The sequence below is a fragment of the Nuphar pumila genome, chromosome 7 (assembly GCF_984573655.1).
Source record: "Nuphar pumila chromosome 7, dmNupPumi1.hap1.1, whole genome shotgun sequence".
NCBI lineage: Eukaryota > Viridiplantae > Streptophyta > Magnoliopsida > Nymphaeales > Nymphaeaceae > Nuphar > Nuphar pumila.
The window spans coordinates 5,255,307-5,270,959 of NC_143255.1; the positions used below are offsets into that span (position 1 = coordinate 5,255,307).

Sequence of the window (15,653 nt, forward strand, 5' to 3'; positions counted from 1 at the left end):
AGAGTTAAAGTGAAGCACGGAGTGCTTAATATAGATAAGAGTTTTTCAGCAAATAACCCATCAAAGAAGTGCCCCCCAAAAAGGCAGGACACTTGCATCAGAATGTAAGGTAGGACACTTAACAAACTTCTTAAGTTCAAGAGAATCTATGTAATACTCCTGTTCAGGCACATAGGAAATAGCAACATCAACAACCTTTCAAAAACCATGAATTTTTATATGCTCCTTCACAATTCCAGCCTGCAAGACGAGACCAATTACATTAATCAACAAGAGAGAGAGAGAGAGAGAGACCTGAACCAGGAAAGTTGAAACATTCTTTCGCTGATCCCCTTGAAGTTGGATAACCTAAAAGCACAACATCGCCATGCACAAAACACATCAGCATACAAAACTCCAGAGTATCACTACCCAGCTACGTGACATGCCAAGTCTGTTTCATACCTGACCCAGTTCCGGGTCCTGTACTACAGTGCCATTGCAGCAAAATTCTTTCTTCAGATCTTTGAGGATCTTGTTGTAGCTGAACTCTTTCTTCAGTCCTTGCACAGTAGTCAGGCTCTTCCTACCATTCCTCTGCTGTATGCGCACATGCACGTACTCTTTTGACCCCGCTCCAGAGTCCACAGCATTTGCCTCTGCGAATGGATCTGCCAATTTGCAAGTCTTACATCATCATCATCGTCATTATCATATGCAAGCACAGGGAGGGAAGCATCATATGCAAAAGCGCAGGGAGGGAAGCAGGAAGAAATCATAGATTGTATACATACCAAAAGCACTAGGAATCTGGACGTCGAGCTCAGACATGAACTTGGCTGATGAGGATCAAAGAGACGAATTGGACTTTTTCTCCACTAACTTACCCACAGAATAAATTCAAAAATGAAGGAAATGGCAGAAAACATTAGCGAGGACATCAAAACAGGCATGCTAAAAGCGCTTAGACAATATTCCTTGCAAGAACTATATGTCAAAGCTACCATGCACAACAACACAAGGAAAAACAGCACTGAAAGAGAAATGATGTGCTCTCAGTAACAATACGACATTCTCAAGCAAACTGCACAATAAGAAACCAGTACCCAACATACATATGATATGAGATATGGCAAACGTTGGAAACTAATATTGCAGGCTAAAAACAAAGTCCACATGCTCCCGTGATAGCAAGTACTACTTTTGGTGCTCCAAAGAATCAATCTCTAGAAGAAGCACAAACCGTTTTAGGAGAAAGCAAGTAGAGGAGTTGAAATTAAAGAACATAAATGTCTAAAGACCTGACCGATTCACAGGAGTATCAATTATTACAGGTCTTGCATGAGCATAAATAGGCCATTGGATGGTCAGTGGTAGATCTGAAGGGGATTGACCATTCCTTTTGCATGCGTAGGATCATTATGGATGAGGGGGCTAAACCCTCAAGAGAGGCGCAAAGAAGGTTAAATCCCCACATGAAGGAAGTGGTGAAGAAGGAAGTAGTCAAATGGTTAGACGCTAGGATCATTTATCCCATCTCTGATAGTCAGTGGGTGAGCCCTACACCAAGGTTGTTCCCAAAAAGTCTGGGCTCACTGTGGAGAAGAATGAGAAAGGAGAGAACGTTTCCATGAGGACTACTACAGGATGACGAGTATGTATCGACTATAGGAAGTTGAACAATGCAACTAGGAAGGATCACTTCTCGTTGTCATTCATGGACCAGATTTTGAAGAGACTCGCATGCCAACAATATTTTTGCTTTTTAGATAGATATTCTGGATATAATCAGGTAGTTGTACATCCCGATGATAAGGAGAAGACAACATTTACCTATCCTTACGGTACATTTGCATATGGGAGAATATTGTTTGGGCTCTGCAATGCCCCGACTACATTTCAAAAATGTATGATGACGATTTTCTCCCACATGATGGATGACGTCTTTGAGATTTTCATGGACGATTTCTCGATTTATGGCTCTTCATTTGAGTGGATTTTAGTTGCGAAAGGATTATAAGAATTTAGAAAAAGAAAAACAACTTGATAATTAATTGATATTAAATCAGATAAGAAAATCCCCTCTCACATATGAAGAATCTAAGATCCTAAACATACCTATGCACCAGAGACACAATAGCACATGATTCTTATGATGATTTCAAATGCAAAAATCATGTTCTAACATATTTCAAAGAGTTTCTAAATTCAAGTTGCTGTTAACAAACCATCTTCGATAAAAAGAATATATATATATAACTTAAAACATATTGTGCTCAATAAGATGGGATGGCACAACTATATTATCCAAGCATTGATAACATCCATGTTCGATTCATATTGATCCAGCCCTAATACAAGACTTCACCCGCTAAAACTATATGAATAACATGTATATATTATGCAAGTATTTATAACATCCATACTTGAATCCTATTGATCAAGCCCTACTCTAAGACTTCACACTATATGAATAACATGTATATATTATCCAAGTATTGATAACACCCATACTTGATTCCTATTACGAGACTCCACCCACTAAAACTATATGAATAACATGCATATATTATCCAAGTTTTGATCGCATCCATACTTGATTCATACTATTCCAAGACTCCACCCACTAAAACTATATGAAATACATGCATATATCATCCAAGTTTTGAATGCATCCATACTTGATTCATATTGATCAAGCCCTATTCCAAGACTCCACCCACTAAAACTATATGAATAACATGTACAATATGACAACTTGACATTCAACATCCCCAAAAATCAAGACCTGACAACTTCACAATCTTTCTAAGACAATCAAATCAACAGAACCAAATTGGTCACTGATTTTCAACAGAAAAACTCAAAAGTGTTCTCTAATCAAATGAAAAATATTATGGATAACTAAGGTAATGCACCAAACACCAGAGGAGACAGCATTTGATATTGACAATTAACTATCAGAAAATATGACCATATCACAAATCACAGCGATACAACCCATCCTACACTCATTATCACATACAGGACCAGAATCTCTAGACGCTGTCTTCAGCAAATCACCTAGAACCCTAGTTCTATTAAAAAGGGAGCCCCACTCGATACCTTCTAGAAAAAATCATCTCATAACAAATTAAATTCACAACCAGAACAAAAACCCAAAATATTAACTAGGTCATCACGGAAACAACAGCATCAAAAAAGTGGATCAAAACACAATGACACTAATATACAGATAGATTCAAAGTCTCGATTCTTAAACCACTAGAACCTCATATAGATCCAACTCAGTACTCACGCAGGCAGGCAGAGGTCAGATGATGAACCTCCACAATTGATGGAACAAAAGGGAATAGATAATCATCTCAGAAAAAATACAGAAATCTAAGATCGAAATGCATCAAATAGGGTCTCACATCTTTCGGGAACCACAAAGAGACCAATTTTGGGTTTCCCAAGTGAATGGTGAAAGGAACACAAGACACGAGAACCAAAAGATATTGTTAAAATAGTAATAACAATAATAACAAGTCTATAAAGAAAAAGGTAGCCAGGACCCAAAAAGAAGAGAAGTAGAGAACACCCTGAATGAGAGAAAGATGGAGGGAACATCAAGAAACCAAATTAAAGGGATTAGTGATCCGTGGAGCACATGTAGGAAAGAGGCATCACATAACCAACCGAAAGTTGCCCAATTGATACGATACGGGTTTCATTCCTTCACATAACCATTAAATCTACGATTCGCCCTTAAACCCAAAAGCCAACCCAAGAAAAGGCCCTAAATTTTACCCACAATTCACGTGAAACAGATACCCATCAACAATCAAAGGATAAAAAAAAAAATCAATCCCCGACTTTCACAATCAAACAAAAGAAAAAAGGTTCCAAGGCTTCACAATCAAAACGATGAAAACGATAGTGTAGACTCCGGTTTCAAGCGATTTAGGGCACTCTTGGAAGCGAAAATTGGTAGGAAAATGCAAGTAAGAAAGAGAAAATGGCAACTTTTCCAACCGTTTCAAAATAGAGAAAACTTTTTAAGGAAAAGTTTTTCTAAAAAGTTTGGATTTTTATAGGAAAATTTTCTCCACCGGGGGAGGTGGAGGAATTTTTCCTATCAAAAATTATTTTTGCATTAGGGCAACCGTTCACCCACAACACACCTCATTCCATGTGGTTGCCACAAGAAGAGTTCATCCATCTTCATCTTCCTCCTGCCCACCACCATTTTCAGGTCTCTCTCTCTCTCTCTCTCTCTCTCTCTCTCTCTCTCTCTCTCTCTCTCTCTCTCTCTCTCTCTTCCATTCTGTTTTTCCCATGGCGAAAACTTTTCATTTAGAAAAGTTATCATATCAAAAATTAAATTTTCTTTTACTACGAGTTTTTCTTGCTTCCAAACGTGTTAAGGAATGAAAAAACGGGGTTTCACAATCACGTGCGAAAAATGGAGGGAACTATCACACAAGAAAGAGATTCAAGAGATAAAAAAAAAATCATATGCCGCAAAACGATGATATTAATCGCAAGAGTTAGGGTCCCAAGATATCACAAGAAAACCACGGTTTCGCAGCAACATGCCCAAAACCAACCAATCGATCAAGCAAACACTAGGATTTCAAGGTACCCAAAAAAATGAGACGAACTTCAGACTTCATCACCAAAATTCAGAAAGAAAAGAGAAGAAATGAGATGATTTCGAGATATTACCTGATTTAGAACGCGAAAGAAATCGAAGAACAAGAAGGCGAGACGCAGAGAGAGAGAGAGAGAGAGAGAGAGAGGATAAGATTTTTTTTGTCAGATCGAGGAGACCGCGATGAATGCCATCAAGCTCTCCCTACCTCCAAATTTATAGGGACGAGAAAAAGGGGCAAAAAGAAAAAAAAAATTGCGTAAAATCCTAACCACGTAAAGTTAACGCGAGTTGGAGTCCATCTGTTCTCTGGCTTTTCCTTATTTCGATTCCCTTCCTGCTCTTCTCCTAAAATTTCTTTTCTGCTCCTCATGATACGGTTTCCGTTTTGGAGAAAAATTTAAGATACAGCCCTAACTTTTACCTGAAATTTCACGTGAGGAATCTCTTTTTGTAAATACTTAGTACAATTTTAGGTTTTGTTGACAACTGTCAAATAAGGACCTACTCTAGCGTCTTCCACCAAGCTAACCTGAGTTAAGTATTTTAAAATATCAAAAATTACCTTGTTACTAGGACTGAAAAATAAGCCAAGCAACCTCAAGCTTGTAAAATAAGCTCGGCAAGCTGAATATGAACAATAGGTACTCGACTTGGTTCAACTCGTATAAGCTTTGTAAGTAATAAGAAGTATATTTTACATGTATTTTTGTGGTAATCTTATCTTTTTAAGGTTTAAAACAATATATTTTTTTGTATAAATAAGTCAGTTCAAACGCGGCTCATTTAATTGAGACTGATTATGAGCTCAAACTTGGATTGACTTTCACAAGAATGAATCAAGCTTAAACACTTCAAACTCATCTCATTTGTCTTTCAAAACGGAAAAGTATGGATTTTGGACTTGGTTCATAACTCTGATCTATACTTTGTTATTCCTCGGTCACATTTAAAGGTGAGAGTGGATGTAAAATAGCAATCTTAGAACACTTTAACACGTTAGTTGCGGTTGTCTGTGAAGAGGCTTACTTAAGGTCCTTATTTGAATATATCAAAAATAAAAATAAAAAACTGTTATGGACTAACATGAAATTTCAAACAAAAAATGGATCGCTATCACGCAATTCCTTAGTAATTACCGGAAAAACCGCCCCCAGTAACATGTCTGTAGTAATTACAGTCGCTGTCCTGATAGCTTAAAACTACGTGAGCATACTCCTTGTCCCAATGGGCTTGCCCAAGTGGTTCAGTAGATACCCAAAAAATCTCCATTCTGATCACCGGATTCATATGGGCAAACCAAAATTCGTATCTTTTTGTGGTTGATGGAGAAATTGACCGGCACTCGTCGATTGATTTAGTATAATGTTTGATAAAACGCAGTGTTTGTGGCCTTGTGCTTAATCTATGATGTAGTCATGCGAATTTCTTGTTGGTCATGAATGAATCTATTCCGTTTCTAACGGAAAAAACGCCCCCAGTAACATGTCTGTAGTATTTACAGTCGCTGTCCTGATAGCTTAAAACTACGTGAGCATACTCCTTGTCCCAATGGGCTTGCTCAAGTGGTTCAGTAGATACCCAAAAAATCTCCATTCTGATCACCGGATTCATAGTATAATGTTTGATAAAAAGCAGTGTTTGTGGCCTTTGTGCTTAATCTATGATGTAGTCATGCGAATTTCTTGTTGGTCATGAATGAATCTATTCCATTTCTTCACTTTTCTCTCTTCCCCACGTTGTATTGATCCCATTTCATCGTCTCCAAGTATTGTTCTCTCTCTCTCTCTCTCTCTCTCTCTCTCTCTCTAGCAGTGGTGGTTAACTGAACAAGAGTTTCATTTAGTGGTTGAGGGCTCGTGGGGTTTGAGGGTTCATGAAGACAAGGCTGCTATCCGATATCAAAAGAAGCTTTCGCGCCTAGCGAAGAATATTAAACTTTGGTTGCAAAGGCGGTCTGTGAGTAAGTTTCACGAGATGGCGGAATGGGAGGCAGAGATCTCATCACTATTCAACCTATTATCTTTCACCGAAGGGATGTCGGACACGCAGCTGCAGGGGTTGCAAAGCAGACTTGCTGAACGGACAATGTTATTGAAACGTTGGAGGCTAAAAGAGGAGTTGAAGTGGAAGCAGCGTGCTCGAGTGAAATGGTTGGCAGCAGGGGATGAAAATACTCATTTTTTTTATTCTTTTGCTTCTGATCGGTTTAGACGAAGTATCCTTCAATCGATCACAATTGACGGGGTGTTGTGGGAAGGCCAGAATCTTGTGCCAGCGGTCTCCGACTATTTCGAGAAGCTTTATTCTATTCCGCCAAATACAGGGGGTAATATTGGGCATGAGTTATTTCTTTCTCTTCAACCGGATCAGGTCTTAACCTTGCAACGTAGGTTTTCAAAAGCAGAAATCATGAACGCAATTAAGGATTTGTCGGGTTGGAAGGCACCGGGAGTAGATGGTTTCCCTGTAGATTTTTTCAAAGTATTTTGGAGAGTAGTGAAGAGCGATTTATGTACAGTGCTTGATGAGTTTCATCGTAACTCTAGACTGCCTAAGCAGTGTCATGTCGGATTAATCTCTCTTATTCTAAAAGAAAGCGCTGCCACAGATATTATGCGCTTTCGTCCCATTTCCATAATGGGAGCCTTGTATCGTATAGTCGCAAAGGTATTAGCCTCAAGACTGAAATTGGTGGCGTCTAATCTTTTTTCTGCTTTTCAGTTTGCTTTTATTCCTAATAGAAGAGTTCAACAAGCATATATTTCGGCTTCAGAGGTCATTCACTCCATGCACGTGAGTCGTACTCCTTACTTCGTGTTGAAGCTTGATTTTAATAAAGCATATGATTCTGTGTACTGGCCTTTTTTGTCGCAAGTGGTGAATCACATGGGATTCGGCAGCCATTTTTTCAGATGGGTGTCAGAGCTTATTACCAATGCACAAGCCATGGTGTCCATTAACGGGGTAAAGGGTGAGCAATTTTCTTTGCGGCGTGGCTTACGGCAGGGATGTCCGCTATCTCTGCTGTTGTTTAATACAGTGGCAGAAGGACTTGCGGTGATTCTTAGACGAGCGCAGACAAGGGGCTTCCTACAGTCATTGGATATCCGAGGCTTTTCTGGTCATATTATACAATATGCAGACGATATGCTAGTTTTTGGAAGGGCTTCAATACAGCAGATGCTTCGCGTTAGGCTTATTCTCATGTTTTTTGCAGCGTTGTTTGGGCTGAAGCTAAATGAAAATAAGTGTTCGATCACGCTTCTGAATGGTGATCCGACCAGTCAAAATGCGGCGGAAAAAATTTTCAACTGCGCTATAGGGCCATGGCCGATCAAGTACTTGGGCCTCCCCCTACAAGTCAAGTCAACCTCTAAAACATCATGGGCACCCGTGGTTGACAAGGTGTGTCTTAAGCTCCAGTCTTGGCGTGCAAGATATTTGTCTCTTGCGGGCAGAATTACTTTAATCAGGCATGTTTTGTCAGCAATTCCGGAATTTTTCATGTCGGTCTGTGTCATGCCTGTCAATGTTGAGCATCAACTTAAGAGCGTCTTGTCAAGGTTTTTGTGGTGTGGTGTAAATGGACCTTATAAGAGGCACTTGGTGGGATGGGACTCCATCGTTATGCCAAGGAATATGGCTGGCTTAGGAATTTTTGCTTTGCGTAAAAAGAGTGTGGCATTGGCTGTGAAGCAGTGCTGGTTGGCTCATACGTCACAGGATGCTTGCGCAAACTTCCTCCAGCTAAAATATGGTCTAATCGATTCACTTGTTGTTCGTCGGGGGGCTCGTGGACCATACACATCGCATTTGAGGAAAATGTGGTTTAGGGCATTGCGTTTGTTTCTTGACAGGGATTTGGACGTGGGGGTAGACGGATCTTGGCTTCAATGGGCAGTCTCGAATGCGGGAGTTTTCCAAGTCCACAAGGTCTACCGTTCTCTTTTGCCTCCAGGTCAGGGCTGGATCTTCAACAATGCTTTATGGGCGAAGGGACCATCTCCGAGGACCAAGGTATTGGCTTGGTTGATTCTTCATGACCGGATACAGACCCATAACAATATCAAGAGGATGGGTTTTCAGTTTCCCAGTTGGTGTGTGCTTTGTCGACAGGCCGAAGAAACTACACAACATCTCTTCTGGTCGTGTGAAGTGTTTCAAGAATTGTTTTCAAAAACTTGGAGGGCTTCATCAGTTGTTGTGCGGGAGGGTTGCTTTGCGTTAGATCTTATCCTCAACCCTGCTATAATTAGACGCGAAATGAAGTGGAGGACTATTTGGAGAGTTTGGTTATTTACAGGGTGGTGGTTCATATGGATGGCCAGAAATGATGCTACTTTTCGGGATGTCCCGTTCAACCTTAACTGGTTGACCCATAGGGTCTTGGCTGATGTGTATGCTATCTTACGCATATATCTCAAAGACCTGCCTCTGCCACAAACCGATCCTCATATAGATGTTTGTGGTCCTTAATGAGTGTTCTGTTTTGTGTTATTGGTGTTCTCATGTTATGCTGTTGTGTTTGTGTTTGTGCTTGTGGGTCTCAACGCTTTGTTGAGTTTCACTTTTAAGTAACGTTGATCGCTTTTCGGCTCTCTCTCTCTCTCTCTCTGATCATGCCTAGATGTGAGTTCTTTTCGTATTTCGGACATTAGGTTTTTCCTGCGTGCTATTAGACGGGAGCCTCTCAAAGCGTGCTTTGTTAAGGCTTTGCTTGTTTCTCATTTCTTCATTCGCGAGCTTCCATAATGGGTTATTGATCGATGATGGCAACAGGTCCCATCTACTTGGCAAAGCTCCTTCCATGTTGTTCGCTATAGATCTCAGTTGAGTCATGTCAGGCTAGAGGATTGGTGGTGTGCTAATTGTTTTTCTCTGAACTTCCACAAACGTTGTGATTGTCATAAGTGTGGCTTATCTTTTCTCTCTCGTCGTCACCCAGTATGAAAGCGAAGGCGATCTAACTCCTCACATTCCCATTCGTTGGGACAGAATCTAATCTCTAAAGATTTGTCTGGGTTGGAGCATCATCCTTCAAGTCGAAATCCTGAACGGCCTCCCCAAAAATTATCCTTCTCGCCATGGGTGCAGATTGACAATCTTCATAACCCCGCGAAATTATTCAATGTTGTCAAGATTGGGTCTATCTAGGTCCCGGTTCGGCTGCAGAACTTTGGGCTTTCTTTTCCGTCTATTGCTCTAGCTATATTAGCCTTTTTGCCAGCATTTAATGGCATCTTCCAACCGTTGCAAGTTTTGCCAGGGGTGGGCCCTAAAAAATTTGGCTCTGCCATTAATGTTTACTCTCCTGAAGATTTGCCACTCACTGTTTATAATGCATGGAGCTCGACGTCTGATTCTTTTTGCGCTAATTCTCGTGGCGGATTGGTGGCACGGTTGGGTAGGCATGCTTGTGGGAAGTAGAGGAAATTTTTGTCATCCTCGCCATCGCAAGTTCTGTCAAGGGTGGGCCCACAAAAATTTGATCATGATAGCAATGCTTTCTCTACTGGAGTTCAGTCGTTAACTATTTCTCAAGCTCGGGGTCTGGTATCTGCTTCTGTTTGTACTACTTCTCATTTCAGCTTGGAGGCGTGGTTGAGCAGGTTTGCGCGTTATGGACAAAGGACGAATATGCAATCGTCACTTATTATTTTTTCCTTGAGACGCTCTGACTATCTGGTTATCAATCTTATTGCATTTAATGCTAGAACCAACCTGGCAATCAGATACATGGTGCTTGGCTCCTCGGTTCCGCGTCCTCTCTTTGTATCGCATTATGTCTCTGAGGTTTTTTCTTCTACCAAATCCTTTGATCTTTCGTCAAACGGGGTCTCATCCAGTAGTCCACCACGGGGTCAGGGTAGCCACCTGTTTATGCCTTTGCTTCAGCAGCATCCTAGTCCACAACCGCTGGGTATCACGGTTGTCGATGCAGCTAAGTTGTTGGATATCTTTCTCTCCTCTTCGCAGCTGCAAGTTATAGGTGTTGATGTGGATTCTACGATTTCAGCTATTTCTGTTATTATCAGGGACTCCCTCTGCCACTGCGGTGGAGTAGACTGCGAGCAGTTGGGTATTTTCGATGGTCACTTGAGGTCGTCTGTCAGTGCTGGTGGTCAGCGAAGAAGGAGGCATTCGTCAATTGTTTCGGCTACCGATGATAGGTCCCCAAGAAGGTCATCTCGATGCCACCAACCCCGAGTTTTTCCAGATTTTGTTTCATGAAGAATGTTTGTTGGAATGTTAGGGGCTTAAATTGTCCCACAAAGCGCCTGTTTCTGGCTAATTAGGTTAGAGAGCAAAAGCCTAACCTTCTTGCTTTATGTGAAACTAAAATGAAGGTCATCCCGCTTGTGGTCATCTCTAGCATCTGGCAGGGAGCTGACTATTTCTTTAAGCCAGCGATAAATCATGCAGGAGGTATCCTTATCTTGGGAAAGCAGTCTTTAAATTTATCTCAGCTGGAAGTGAGTCTTTTTTCTCTGTCTGTTGCTTTTAATTTGCAGGCAGTTGATAGAAGAGTAGCAGTTTCTGTTGTTTATGGCCCTAATCTCGCCGTCATGAGGCCCGCTTTTGGGATGATTTGGATAGGGTTGTCGTTTCCAATGCAGTTTGTCACCTTCTTATGGGGGATTTCAATTGTTTGCTATCTATTCATGACTCTAATAACCTCATAATTCCTAATTCCTCTATGCGAGGTTTCCAAGACTTTGTTCATCGACATTTTCTCTACCCTATTTCTTAGCGGTCTCGTCTGTGCTGTAGGGTCCTTGATAGGGTCTTTGTCACCCCTAATTTATTGGACCTCATTCCCGACGTTAAGTGTGTGTTGTTTGCTCCCTCTATCTCGGATCATGGGCATATCATCACTCATTGGGGGGTTGGCTTTCAACCCACCAGGAGCTTTGCGTTTAAAGAATGGTGGCTTTAGGAGCCAGATTTTCTCTCCGTTATTGCTAATTCTTGGAACAAACCTTTTGATGAGCATTGGGTTGTGCTTCGGGTTCAAAATAAGATTTCTCGTCTAGCTAAGGATATCAAAGCTTGGCTTCATAGTCGTAAAGTGGAGAAATTTCAGCAAATGGCCGCATGAGATCAAAAGATTTTTGCGTTGTATCAGTCTATGTCTTCTCCTGACTCTCTTCCTGATTTGCAACTTCTTAGTCTCGAGGCCAGGTCCTTAGAATTAACTATGCTCTTGAAAAGCTGGAGGGTCAAAGAGGAAATTTGTTGAAAGCAGAGGTCTAGGGTGAAATGGCTTGCGGCTGGTGATGACAACACTAAATTTTTTCACTCATATGCTTCCCATCGTCATAGGAGGAAGGTTGTTCCTTCTATTTCCATTGAGGGTGTTTCTTATCTCAATCAATACGTTAATCCAGCAGTCTCGCTATATTTTAAGGACTTATATTTTGCTTCGTTAACTGCGGAGGGTGTCTTTGGTAATATCTTAGTTGGGTCAATTCAGCCTGAGCAAGCCAGATCTATGCAAAGAAGATTCTCTGACGATGAGATTTTTAGGGCAATTAAGGATCTGTTGGGTTGGAAAGCGCCTGGCATTGACGGGTTTCATGTCAACTTTTTTAGAATCTTTTGGGACTGTGTTAAATCAGACGTGGTGAGCATGTTTGATGAGTTCCATCGTAATTCCAGACTGCCTTATCATTTTCATGTTATTATTTCGCTCATTCCGAAAGATGATGAGGCCATTGATATTTCACGATTCCGCCCAATCTCAGTTATGAGTGCTCTCTATCGAATGTTTGCCAAGGTTTTGGTGAATAGGCTGAAATCAGTGGCTAACCAAAATTTTTCCGAGAGATCTAATTTCTACTATAAATTGTTAATCTCTGATCTGATTTCTACTATAAATCGTTACTCTCTTATTTGATTTCTACTGTAAATCGCTACTCTCTTATATGATTTCTAATGTAAATTGCTACTCTCTTATCTAATTTTTACTGTAAATCGCTATTCTACTCAGTTCGACGCTGCCACCATTATCTTTGTTATAAATCACTCTTCTCTGTCTACTCAGTTTGACACTTGCACCATGGTATCGTTATGAACAATAGATAGAATGCTATTTTCTCTGATAGTTTAACTATTTCTCATGAACCGACGATGATAAAGGGTGCTTCGGCGATAATAGACGACGACGACAAAGGGTGCTTTGGCGGTAGCAGACGACGGTAAAGAGTACTCTAACGACAGCAGACGACGACAAAGGGTGCTTCGACGGTAGCAGACGATGGCAAATGGTGGGTCGTCAAAGGGCGCTCCTGTTACAGCATATGGTGCATCGTCAAAGGGTGATCCAGAACGTTTAGGGTGACATATTGCAAGGAGCTCATGTTAAAGCAGAGAAGTTTACTCCTTAGGGCGAAAACGATGATGATTTTAACCCTTTCTGGCGGAAGAACATTTTTGTCCTTTACTCAAAATATCGTTTTATGGCACTAATGGTGAAAAAGGTACTTAAGTCTTTAAAAACACACCGGACTCTGATGCTAAGTGATGACGACACACACGGGGAAATGATCCCCACGTGCTTACATACATGGCGCTCATTCATACCTGAGAACATGCACCTGCGTGTTCCGGGGGGAACATATAACCTGCTTCATTTTATCTGAGGTAGTTGTCAAGTGTCAACCGGTCAGGTTTATATCGGATACTCAACCCAATCCAAACCCCAATCATGAAAAGTCAATTCAAAAAACATGTGAGTTGGGTTTGTGTCATGATTTTTGTTGGGTAACCGTTCTGACCTAGCTTTTGTGTTGAGTACCAGAATCAACCGTAGTATTATATATGTGTTTAATAAAAATAAATTTCTAAAATTATTTGCATTTGAGTTTGGGGTTCTATTTTCATGACCCGACTCATAGTTATATGAGTAGGACTGGGTCAACCTTGACCTACCCCAGACTCGACCCATTGACAGGCCTAAGCAAGTGAGTTGGTGCTTTAAAAATGGATTCAATCCAAATCTGGTCATTGTTAGTGAGGCTTCTTGTGCATTGTTGCACCCATATCCAAATATGGATAATATGGGTGAGGAGAATCCATATAAGAAACCGACCAAACTAGAGTTGAGAATAGGGCTTGTTGGCCAAACCACAAATACCAGTTAATCCTCGGTACTATGAAGTCTATGCATTTTTTTTTTGTTAAAAAGCCCAGGTTAAGTTGGCCCCTACCATAAATTAGGGTTGGACAATGGACAAACTGAGCTGGCTCAGCTCATTTAGTGGACGGGTTTGACTAGGCCATTGACAGGTCGAGCCTAGTCAAGCTTGATCCATTGACCAACCAGGTCTGGCTTAGGCCTGGTTCAGGTTGTGCCCAAGCCTATTACAAAACCTATGGTTTGCATGTTAATTAAGCCCATGGGCCTAATTCAGACAGAGGGCCGAGTTGCAAGTCATCTTATATTCATGACATTTCTCATTAATTTCTTGGAATTTATAGGTTTCTAATGAAAATTCAAAAAATGCAAAAGAATAGATCCAAGATGGTTCTATTTTTTAAGTCACATAGCTACCGTATATATATATATGGTAGTTGCCTACCACCAGTGAATAGGTATTTTCAAGTTATTTTTCGCAAATCTGACACTCATGTTTTGAATATAGTCGATTTGCTAAGAAATGACATGTGGGTCATGTTTTTTTGGATAAAAAATTATTTTTAAAGCATTAAATATTTATAAAAAATATACACCATTGAATTTTAAATCTTATAATCAGACCATTCAAGATTCAATTCCTATAAAATCAAGCATGTAGATCACATCTATATGGTCAGATTAAAAAAAAAAACATTTTGAAATTTTGGTAGGTTGGCAACAAGCTAGAAAAGTTGTAGGCAATATATATATATATATATATATATATATATATATATATATATATATATATATATATAGAGAGAGAGAGAGAGAGAGAGTAACTAGAATATGAGAACTAATGTGTGAACTGTGATTTTCATAAATTTTTTATTACTTTCTGTAAAACCTATAATTTTTAAGGATTATTAATAAATAAAGAACTTATTTTTTATCTTCAAATTAGAAATGTGCTTCTAGCTTTTGAATTTTATTTATTGATATATTACATGTTCATTTGTTTATTTCTGGTCAATCAGGGCATAATTTGCATTTATAGAACTATTATAGGCTATAAAATACTATATATATATATATTAAGTATATTTTTTATGAATTTTGTAAATTATTAGAGTGTATTTGTGTGTTATGTGGCTCTTGATAATGGTTTATAGGATAATTTATCATTTTTGGCTAATCTTGGTATAGTTGGCATTTTTAGAGTTTTTGGCATTTGCGATCGCACACGAAGGATTTGTTATATTGCTTAGGTAGCGGTTTTTAAGGACTTCGAAACCCCTCAATCTTTTGGGTTTCAATTTATTGTTCTTCACATTATTAAGGTAAGATACCTTAACTGAATTTGTAAAGAGCATGTTTTGGCACTAATTGCATAAGCAAAATGTTGTTGTGCTAAATAATTCACTGAATTACAATTACAAGTTATGCGCACACATCGCACATAGTTGTGGATATCTAGGGGTGCTATGGTTGCCTATATGTTTAACTGATTTGAGTGCAGGATATACTAAAATGTGATACTTACACTAAGTATCAAAACAACTATAAGTCAATGTGCATTGAATGCAATGCAATGTGAAATGCAAATTGGGTAAATGTTTGTAGTAAGTACGTGGTGCAAATGTATCACCCAATAAATTTATTTTTATTATATGCAATATTTTTTTACACACACACCACTTAGTTGTAGATATCTAGGACTATTGTGATTGTAGTTCGAAGATCATGATGACCATGATTTCAATGTATGAAAATAGAAGTATTTTTTGTCGTAGTTTGGAGATCATGCTCGTCATGATTTTAAATAGTAGAATATGGAGTGTGTTTGTTATAGGTACATGTTTGAGCATGCATTTGTGTGAATGAATGTTGTATAAATTGATGTGTTTGACATGATCA

General features: G+C 39.6%; 1 protein-coding gene across 3 annotated transcripts; it reads right to left on the bottom strand.

Annotated features, from left to right (window-relative positions):
- LOC149830957 (protein translation factor SUI1 homolog) lies at window positions 1-4,798 on the bottom strand. 3 transcript variants are annotated; one of them, XM_090013570.1, is made up of 5 exons: window positions 4,690-4,798; window positions 774-861; window positions 445-650; window positions 295-348; window positions 1-240 (listed from the first exon to the last, which is right to left on the bottom strand). In XM_090013570.1, the coding sequence occupies exons 2-5, from the start codon at window positions 808-810 to the stop codon at window positions 199-201; spliced, it is 339 nt and encodes a 112-aa protein (XP_089869696.1). In that variant the 5' UTR covers window positions 811-861; window positions 4,690-4,798; the 3' UTR covers window positions 1-198. The 3 variants fall into 3 exon arrangements, with proteins under 3 accessions (XP_089869696.1, XP_089869694.1, XP_089869695.1); XM_090013568.1 differs by having other exon boundaries at window positions 1-348; XM_090013569.1 differs by having other exon boundaries at window positions 1-348; window positions 774-863; window positions 4,714-4,747.
- Between the last annotated feature and the right edge of the window lie 10,855 nt (window positions 4,799-15,653).